At 36.2% G+C, this 11,166-nt stretch overlaps 1 protein-coding gene across 2 annotated transcripts; it reads right to left on the reverse strand.

Annotated features, from left to right (window-relative positions):
- Window positions 1–891: 891 nt before the first annotated feature.
- On the reverse strand, window positions 892–6,889 carry LOC121298728 (phospholipase A2 inhibitor subunit gamma B-like). 2 transcript variants are annotated; one of them, XM_041225937.1, is made up of 5 exons: window positions 6,468–6,889; window positions 5,635–5,760; window positions 3,522–3,668; window positions 2,316–2,424; window positions 892–1,524 (listed from the first exon to the last, which is right to left on the reverse strand). In XM_041225937.1, the coding sequence occupies exons 1-5, from the start codon at window positions 6,514–6,516 to the stop codon at window positions 1,521–1,523; spliced, it is 435 nt and encodes a 144-aa protein (XP_041081871.1). In that variant the 5' UTR covers window positions 6,517–6,889; the 3' UTR covers window positions 892–1,520. The 2 variants fall into 2 exon arrangements, with proteins under 2 accessions (XP_041081871.1, XP_041081870.1); XM_041225936.1 differs by having other exon boundaries at window positions 2,316–2,456; window positions 6,468–6,887.
- Window positions 6,890–11,166: the final 4,277 nt, after the last annotated feature.

The following is an 11,166-nucleotide window of genomic DNA, read 5'->3' on the forward strand; positions in this document are numbered from 1 at the left end:
TAAAATGTGTTTATTAAATATCGATACAAAAAAAATAAATAAATACATAAAAAATAAACACGTTCTTGTTAATGCGAGCAATCGGTATTTACTTTAAATCGAGGGGTTAATGTGATGTTTTCTCCGATGTTATTTTATAATGCATGTGGACAGTGACAGCCGTTGATGGCTTTTTTTTCTGATTAACTTTGTTCTGACAACTGATGGGTTTAGAAAAGATCTCAAGACAAACTGAAATGGTGCCTTTTTGCGGACAGCAACAGAACCTGGATGACACGTTAAACATTACCCACAATATCCACAAGATGGCGTAAAAATAGAAATCCTACATCAAGTAGCAGCGCCAAACAAACTGGACTACTAACAAAATACTACGACCAGTCAAGAGTATAGCACATTTCACCATTCCACCGGTTCATTTGATTACTTTGTTAGAACGGTGTGCTTGCCCAAGACTTTTCCTCTATCTTGGGGGTACATGTCATTTTAATATTTGAATTTAGGTGATCCATAAATAAATAAGATGTATTGTACACAAAGACACCTTTAAATATCGGATTCCCAATGATTAAAGTTTGATATATCTTATTTTGCAGTTAACGCTGCCCTTATGAAAAACAGTAAACCTTTTTACAAAGCTTTTTATTAGAGGGGATTATACATTTGATTATACAGTTTACTTCATATATCACAGAGTTAAACACTCAACAGGTGATAATCTTGCATTGCAGCCCCCCCCCCCCCCCCCCCCCCCCCCCAAAAAAAAAAAAAAAAAAAACAAAAAAAAAAACCAGGTCCCAGTTTATAAAATATATATATATATATATATATATATATATATATATATATATATATATATATATATATATATATATATATATATATATATGAATGCATGGGAAAACTGAAAAATGAACACAATTAATAACTGTGGCAAACTTAATTATAACTAGCAATATTGAATTTAACCCCGGGATTAAGTCATAATTACGCCACTGGTATCATTATAGGTACTAAAGAATTAAAACGCTATAAATGCATTTTATATGGTAAAATCAAAGGGCAGTGCTTAGTAAGGGATTATTTCCACCTGGCCAGCATACACATGTAGAATCATTGGGAACCTTTAAGACCTCGCTACTAGAAACTGGTCGAGCTTTGAAGGACCAGATGGCCTCCTCTCATTGCTAAAGTTTCTTATGTCAGCCTAATTAAATGGTCGAGAAAGAGCAGTTATTGAATAGTTTTGTACTATATTGTTCAAATTGCTGTATTCCTTTTGAAAATGTGCCTTTGCAGTTATATCAACAGCGCACTGTACTACTGTTTAGTTAAACGCGACGCGCAGAGCAAGTACAGCAGCCGCAGCGATGACGAACATGTTTATTCCTTGAGGGCAAAACCCACTTTTATCAATGCAAGATACTTCTAAATTACTCAGTTTAGGAATGAGAGTAAACAAATAACTCTTGTCACAGGTAGTTCTTGTTGAGCATCCCTGCAGCGTCACTTTATCACTGCTACCTGAAAGAAAACAAATGTGTTGCATAAAACTGAAAATAAATTCCCTTCTGTTCAATGCCAGGTCATAGGTGTGAATTAACGCACAGCATCCAAAAACTCATCAGTGGTGTTTATTATGAAAAACGTAAACAGAAACCATATGCTGTATATGAATCCTAGGTAACTAACCCTGGCCTTGTTGAGCTAAATCCAGCCTGTTTTATAGGTAATCCTTAATCATCAGTTTCTAAAGGAACGATTTCATTTTGACTGGTTAAACGGTCATTCTTTCAACTGAAGTAGTGATTTGTTCAATTAAGTAATTTAGACATAATTTACAACAAAAACCTGAACACAGGTCTCCTGGATCAGAGCTGGCCAATCCTGATTTAATTGAACAAATGAACTTGCTAAATTGATCTACATCTTGCATGCTTTAAGGGTTACCTGGATTGTGCCGCTCAAGGATCAGGACCAATCACCTTGTTGAAGTATTAATCCACTTGACTTGATCAGCCTATACCAAGAACATTATCCAGAACTTGTGAATCACTCTGTTATTAAAGGTACATCATATGCTATTGAAACAGAGGACTGTATCGTTTGTACTGTGATCCACAACCAAAACCACATCATTGTAATTCACCAATATGTGTCTCTCGAATGAAGAATAGGGGAGTTTTATAGTTGGTAGGAATGCATACTCTACCTGTCTCAATTTATTGTTTGTCTATCATTAATTGATCATTTGATCTTAACATGCATCATATATGCAGCTCGACACGATCGTCACACACACATATATATCTTACCCGGTGTCACTGTCCCGTTGATTGTGAAGCATTGATCTTGCTTTCCTCTGCACTGGACAGTCTCTGCTGAATCGCACTGCGCTGTACCAATTCTGACACACAGGGGGCACTGAATCCCATTCAAGGTGTTATCAGCAGGAACTTAGAACAAAAACAAACACAAGACATTTTAGGGGTGCAAGCCCTGGTTTAAAATATTGTAGTGATCTCAATTAATGCAGACAGGCGCCTCACACAGGGCGAGGCAATCCACAGCCTGAGGGCGGTCGCGAATTCGATGCACATGGGAGGAAATAAGACGGTGGCAACAGACTGTGTAAACATCAACAGCGAATATTTCATTTTTGCCCTTTACTTTCCAACTTACAGACGCTTTAAAAGATCACTTACAATCGTAAGGTTATAATCAGATCCAATAAAAAATAAAAACAACAAACAAAAAAAACACACTCATACGTGGGTAGACACATTATCACAGGCTGATTCCTCATGCGTGATTCGTAATAGGGTTAAAACTTTATCATGGATATTATTTATAACAAAACAAGCTTTTTATGTTCAATCTGTTTGCTTTCATTTTTCTTTTCTGGGGGCCCTGTGGTAGGATAAACTCACTGCACTTTAAAAAATATAACAGGTGTGGTTTTGGCAGCGATAAAGTATAACATTGTGCACTTTCCTCTTCTTAGATATGTCCAATTGAACAAATACTTAGATCAATTATGTTAACTGAAGGCTTCAGTTCAAATCAAAACCAGACAATCCTGTGGCCCTCAAGGACTGAAGTTTGACACCCCTGGCTTACAGCCTTTAAAGCAGGGCTTCTCAAACTCTGTGTCTGCTGGTTTTCATTCCAACCAAGCTCTCAATTACTTAACTATACCCTTCACTGAACTGATCATTTGCTTAATTAGACCTTTTAACTTGTTTTCAGCTCTTAAGCAGTTGCCGATCAAGTTACTTATAAAATGTTATCGCTAACTTGAAATCTGCAACTGTTCAAGAGTTGAAAATAAGTGAAAAGGTCTAATTAAGCACATTATCAGTTCAATTAAGGGTTTAGTTAAGCAATTGAGAGCTCGGTTGGAATGAAAACCAGCAGACACAGGGGGTCCCCAGGACCGAGTTTGAGAAGCCCTGCTTTAAACAAAAACTAGATACAAAACTACCATGGAGGACAGAACCACGTCAGCTGTGTATATGTACCAGTATAAACCCCCGTGTTGCAGTTATCGCTGTCACAGCACTCAACATTGACAGTTATGCTGAGCTCACTGAAGTCTGCGCTCAGTGTTTCGTTGCAGTATTGTAGCTTGGGGCCACACATATTTGTGAACTTGCTTGTCCCAAAACCTGGAACACAAGAAAGAAACAATCAATTAGTACTAACAAGCATTTTATAAATTAGTCATTTAGCAGACGCTTTCATCCAAAATGACTTACAGAGACTAGGGGGTGAACTATGCATCAGCAACTGCTGCTGTAGAGTCACTTCCAATAGGACCTTGGCTTTAGATTTCACACAAAGGACGGAGCACAAGGAGGATAAGGGACTTGCTCAGGGTCTCACACACTGAGTCAATGGCTGAGCTGGGATTTGAACCAGGAACCTAGTATCAAGCCCCTTTCTTTAACCACTGGACCACCAAGCCTCCATAAATCCAGTTCTTGTCTGGTTCTAGCATCATCTGCTAATTTATTGTTGTCTGAAGATTTTTTTTTTTTTGAGTTGCAATGCAGTCCAGGAAGCATCACCACTAGAAGTGTCTTTGAAGTGGGAATTTTGCCTACAAGTGACCAAAATTATTATTATTATTATTTTTTTTTTAAATGGAAGTTGGTTACTTTTGAATGGAACTACTATAAGGTATAGTTTTGAATCCTATCAAACATAATGGACTGGGGAGGCAAATGCATGTTGCTGCTGCTTACTGGTATATAATCACATCCTGTGTACGTCAATTCCACTACTTTATTCCAGCATGTAACCTACTCTAGGGTTTCCCAACCCTGGTCCAGGGGACCCTTGTGTCTTCTGGTTTACATTCCAACTGAGTTCTCAATTACTTAATCAAACCCTTAATTGAACAGTTGCAGATTGAGTTAAGTATACCATTTTAGAAGTAACTTGAAACCTTTGTAGAGCAGAAATAACAATTAAAAAGGTCTAATTAAGCACATTATTAGTTCAATTAAGGGTTTGATTAAGTAACTGAGAACTCAGTTGTAATGAAAACCAGCAGACACAGAGGGTCCCAAGAACCAGGATTGGGAAACCCTGATCTATCCCACCAGAAAGCAGAAGAACGTATTTATTGAGTTGCATATACTGAGCATCAAAAGAAACTTATCGCTTATATTTGGATAAAATTCACTAGATGGCAAATGACACAAATGACAAACTCTGTTTTAGAGCGTGTGCAGTGACTTTTTATTGTGCTGATTAACAACTGACATCATGAAGATGCTGCAAAATGATCTGTCGAGCTTGGGCAGGTGTTGTGACTCTTGGTCTCCCAGTTCGTGGCCTGTCGTTGACAGAATGTGTCTGGTTATACCATCTTGCTAGGTTTGAAATTGCTGGCTGTGAGCACCCAAGACGGCGAGTCACAGTACACTGCCCTAGTCCAGCCTTCAATATGCCGTTTGCATGAAGGCACTGCTCTCTTGACAGACGTGGCTTATTGTTTTTTTTTCTGTGATTTTCTTTATTGCTTTTATTCAAGCTTGCAATTCAACAGCTGAAATCACTTCATATCCAGCGTCCAATCAACTGTCTCACTAATTAGGTGATTAAGTGCATGTGCTTCAGTCACAGTCACTCAAGCGCGTCATGGTCAAGGAGGAATGATCAAGTGATTAAAAAGAAATCAAAAACATTTTGGCAATGTCCATCATTTATATACCTTTTTTTTAAAAAAATACATTTGTTAATAATAGTGATAAGTTTATTTTGGTGCTCGGTATACGCTGGAGAAGAGTTTAAAAGACAATCAAGGAACCTAAAAAAATTTTGCAACATTAAAAAGGGGGAAACATTTATGTGCTTTTGAATGACTGCAGTGATGAGCCACAAAGCAGCCTACTAGATAAACAGGACTTCCGGTGCATGTACCTGGAAAGTCCCTTATCCAAGTGACATGAAACTTGATCTTATAGTATTAATCAGACCATGTGACTTACAGGTCTCATACCAGGATGCAGTTGTTTATCAATTCTATAACATCATTTTAATTAAAAACTAAAAAAAGTTCAATGCTAAGATTCACAACCCAAAAAGGGAGACCGGTAAAAATGTCAATTTGCTCGTTAAACTCACCAAACTGCTCAAACCCAATAGCTGAAGTCGATACTGTTAAACACACAGAGGGGGAAGAGCTGCATCTTACTGCTATTGGAGTGCAGGAATTTGTCCCACTACAAGAATTGCAGCTCAGAGAATATGCTGAAACAAACAAGCAAAAAATAAATACATTTAAAAAAAAAAAAAGTCTAGCTTGACTCTGAAAGTCCCTCTATGTGATATTACCATAAAGAGGATGCACAGTGGTTTTAGGTAAAAAATGCAAATATAATCAATGAGTAAGGCAGCACTGTGGTGTTTAAAAGAAATTAGACCAATTGGTTGTACAAGTGCAGTGTACAAAATTGAAGGCATATGAAACAAAAGTTGTTTTTTTTTCAGAATTTTTGTATAATTACCATTCTTGAATAACAACAAGTTTACTGCACTGTGTTTACTTTTCTTTTTAAACAGCTGAAGAAGGACTTTTGCCCTGAAAAAAAAAAAAAACTTTTAAAAAATGTAATAAATTTACTAGACCGCACTGTGGCGGATCCCCGGTCCAGCGTCGCAGCCGTTGTGTGTGGCTGATGCGCTGGGGAGGCAAAATGAGCTGATCCCTGGAGCCAACACTACACTTCAGCAATCAATACCAGAGAGAAAGATATCGACATCATCAGATGGAAGGAAACGCAAATGGATGGAGATGCAGATGGATCACATTCGTTTACTGCAAAGCTACGTCTTAGCTGGTGCTTGTCTTGGCGAGATCCGAGTTCAAATCAACATGAAGTTCAACATCTACTCTCATGTAATGGAAATCTATACTGCTACTACTAATATTTAGAACAGACAAAAATAAAACATACCATTTCCAAAGAAAATCCCAGCGATGACGACTGCCGAGAAAGGGTTCATTGTGATTGAGATTCTTCACCGACGATACAACTTTACACCTGTAAATTCAGTTTACTAGACAGCTTTTATATCATTGTCTGATAACAGCGTTCCGTTTAATCTCCGCAGGCGTGCCCTGATTTAACTGTTGGACTACCCGCTTCCTGAAATTTTCTATCAGCTTCAGTAACTCGGAAACGAATTTCAAACCGGGGGTGCTGAAAACTCAGCATATACAGAATCGTCATGCTGTGTGCATTTCACCATCAAAATATGCACAGGAATAAGACACAGCGGCACGAAGTCTAAAAATGTTTCTGTAAGGTTCAAAGCAACAGCAACGTATAACTGCAAGTTTGATGTTGAACATCAGATGTATTGTCCGTAGATGTCTTTTAAAAATAAATACAAATAAAATACATTAATCTTCGGCACTAAAAATGCTTTCATTCTGTTCGACACGTTTTATTGGTCTATTCACACATCATACATTGTGCTGGTCTCTAACGTAACACACATCAGACTTGGAAACATGTTACAGGCAAAGTTCTGCGTTTCGTACATTCTATGTGTAGACGCATTGGGAAATTAAGTTTCAAATTCAAGTTTCATACTGTATTTACAGTTTAATCGTAAATCTCGAAAATCTACTCACTTCTAAATCTTTTGTAGTCATGTTTGTATTACTTTAGTATAAATACATGTTAATTTGGATTCATATGTTGTTTTTTTCTGACTTTATGTGAACGAAAAAACACACATTTGCCCGTTTTCCCATTGGAAATAGTGATATTTTGAAATATCACTGTCCTGGTCACAAAAGCAAAGTTTGTGGGGAATAATAGCCATTTTCTATACTTTTGAGGCATAAGCAATTAGGAAATAACACTTACTACCCAGGAACAAAAATTGTGTTACATAGTGTAATTGTATTTAAAAGTGTACTATGACATCATGCTGTGCTACCTCACTGGGTGAGATGATGTCACAAAGTTATATTCCAAACATGGCAACAGCAAAAACACTTTCTAAAATAAATTAAAAGTCACAACTGATTTAAATCTAAGACTCTGAGACAGAAGATCTGCTTCAAGCATTACCAGCAAAACCACAGTGAAGCTTTGAACCCATCTGTAATTGCTAAAGGTAAGGCTTGATCACGTTTTAACTCTGATGGTTAGATGATTCCTGTAAAACCATTTGAAATCATTTGTATTACATCATTTGAATGTAAATCAATTCATATACAGATATGTACATTAGAGGTGGAAATCTACACATTCACAAAATGTAATTGCTTACCTATTTAATAAACTGTGTCATACAACAAATGTTACAGACTTTTTTTTTTAAAAAAACTTGCATTACATATTCAAATACAGAATTGCTGGGTGTAGCGAAATGTTCCATCATGGGTGATGTGATTTGAAAAATAACCACTAGGGGTGCGTATACAGCTATGATTTCTGTCACCTCTGCTTTGTTATTTTGTAGAGATTATCCACTTACTTAACTCACAGTAGCCGTAGTTGCAAATTACAGCTCTAGTGGTCATATCTATGAATAAAATAAATCTTTTAGTAGCTGGTTTTACAGACCGTGATTAGCACTAATCCTGGACTACCTAATGTTACCTATGTAAGGTACTCCAAGACTAGTGTTAATTGGGGTCTGTTTTTATTCCTAAATTCCAGTATGACCTTAATCAAACTGTACTATATTATGACCCTAGCAAGCTCTTGCTGTATTGCTAGCTTATAGTTTAAACTTGTCACTCCCCATTATATCATATGAAGGCTTTGCTGGAGGGACACTTCTTCGAAATAAACAGTAACACACTCCCTGAAACATTTTTTTTTTAACCCAGCACAGTACCAAATGCACCTTATTCAAATTAATTATGCTATAGCAGGTAAAATGTATCTGATTCATCTGCTAGAAATTCTGAATACGTTTTTCAATTGCAGCAGGATGAAATTTTACCAGCTCTGGGGTCCACTGACTGCGCTGGAGAAATCTTTCTTGGGCATCTGGGGGAAAGCCATTCCTGTTGAATTCTATTCGGGCAGGAAACCAGATTTCTATCCCTCCAGAAAGGGGTTGGACCTCGGCACCCAGCACCGGGACCTCAACACAGAGTTCAACCCTGCTGTGAGGCGTCCGACCTCGACTAGGATCAGGCCGTTCAAGTCTGGTCGTGACAATTGCACACTGAACCTCACCTGCTTTGTAGAATGGGCATCAAACAGCACAGATATTAAATATGAAGAACACTGGACCACGGCTGATGAAGACATGATGCCCCTGAGCTACCCTTGCTTAAAATAAAACTATTTATTCATTTTATACACGTCGTCCAATACTATAAATATGAGGCAAACTCTAAATTGCTTTTATTTCATTTCTATACACGTGTTTTGACTTTCTTCTGTTTTGTCCTGTGCAGCGCTTTGAGACTCCTGTAATAAATATATCTATAGTCTATATATTATGATATATCATATATATAAATTAATATATATATCTATATATGAAAGGCGCTATATTTATTTTAAATACTAACTAAATAATTATACCTTATTGGAATCATCTAGTACAATGTTACTGAGGGATGGCGAAGGTTCCACATGTATTAATTGATATTTCTATCAGGTCCAAGCCCTCCTCCCAGTCTGTGTGGTTAGGACGCAGTGGTTTAATCATTCATTTAACATTAGCGAAATTAAGATAATACTATATATATATATATATATATTATATATCCTATATATATATATATATGCTATAATATAATATATATATATATAACAATCATAGATATATAACTCCGTTAGCACTTACACAAATATATATATATATATATATATATATATATATATATATATATATATATATATATATATATATATATAAATGACGTAGTTAGCTCATCGTGTTGCTGAGGCACACCGAAAAACTACAGCCCCCATGATGCTTTGCAAACGAAAACCGAAAAAAGCAAGGTTGATAACGTGCAGTGTGTGGAACATGCATAATTTTTGCAAACGAAATAAGTGCACATCGTATGTAACACACACACACACACGTCGTGAAAAACATTAATTCAATGTATCTTTATTCAACATAGACTCAAAGTGAATTACAAACAGAAACGTAATTATAAATTAGTTGCGATATAGTCCCGGGTAGTACTGACCGAAGCACGGCGTTCACTTAACAAAGAAACATAACAACGTTGTACTTCAAATCTCAACAATAATTCCACCAACGGATCATCTAAATAGCAATCAGAACTTTAAAAAAAGTTATATTTTTGTGGTTGCTTCATCAGTGTTGGGGAGATCGTTTCAGTTCTGGGGTTGCAATGTTGTTAAGGGAACTGTTTTACTTGCGCGTCCTCCCAGCTGGCTGCTTGCTGCTGTTTCGGCATCAGGTGGCTTGTGTAAAACCTGGATTGGATCGGCGAGTCAGCTGATTTTTTGAGGGTTTGAGTAGCTGAGACGCTCAGAAAACATAAACCATTGTTTTTACGAAGTGTCCTTATGTGTAAACAATGTATTGCTCTCGGTCTTAAGAGTCCAAATGCACGTTTGTTTAATCCAAAAGTATAAACATTTCGTATTTAATACATAGCTGGCAGTTAATACCATAGCTGTCAAAAGGGTGACAGCACTTTTTCACTACAACAATCACGCAATGGGAATCTGCATTTGGCATCGATGCTAAATATGGTTTACTCAAAGTATTATTGACAAGCTGCTGGATATCTCCACCCGATTATTAAAAGGAAAATATTTAACAAAATTGAACTTTGTATATAGCCACCTTATACAGTAAACTCACTTCAGGTAAAATTAGTATGTCTTTACAGTGCCGCCAAAAACAGACATTGTCATTCTGAGGAAACATATATATATATATATATATATATATATATATATATATATATATAAAATTAGAGTATAACTAATTGATTAGATAAATCTAGGCAAATTAATCGTTTAAAATTGGGATTATAATATAACCTATTGGATTACATTATATATCCGTGGATACCGTGAAAACACCCTTGTGGGACTTGTAGAAATTATTTTTTGCTAAAATTTCTCTATATATCGCTATATATAAGATAATATTGCTGGTGTAACCCCAAGCTCACAATATTTTAGTGTTTGATCAAAACTTTTCGGGTAATAATATTATATATATATCGTCTATATATATATATATAATATATATTATATATATTATTATAATAATATATTATTAATATACATTAATAACTATATGTATTACCTATGGTATGCCTGCCAGAGTCTGTAACTTCACATTACACACCTAATTATATTATTTCTCGCATTTTGCTCTGTTCAATTCACAATTTTGGACTATACACCGACTAAAGCTTTACTCTAGTGAAAGCGTTATATTACAGCTAGCAACACAAAAACTGCCTCACCAATTGTCACATACGCCATAAACACTGTAAATAAACATTACACTCCGAATACCTCTCTCACAAAATGTAAAGACATCAATTTAGAAAATTGTTTAACATAACGCTTTCCACGCCACCCATACCATACTGCGTCAAAACAAACAAACAAACAAACAAACAAACAATTCTCCATTCTACTTTTCTGTAATGTAAAACTTAAAATGAATCTCTTG

Source organism: Polyodon spathula, chromosome 24 (genome assembly GCF_017654505.1).
Source record: "Polyodon spathula isolate WHYD16114869_AA chromosome 24, ASM1765450v1, whole genome shotgun sequence".
Taxonomy (NCBI): domain Eukaryota; kingdom Metazoa; phylum Chordata; class Actinopteri; order Acipenseriformes; family Polyodontidae; genus Polyodon; species Polyodon spathula.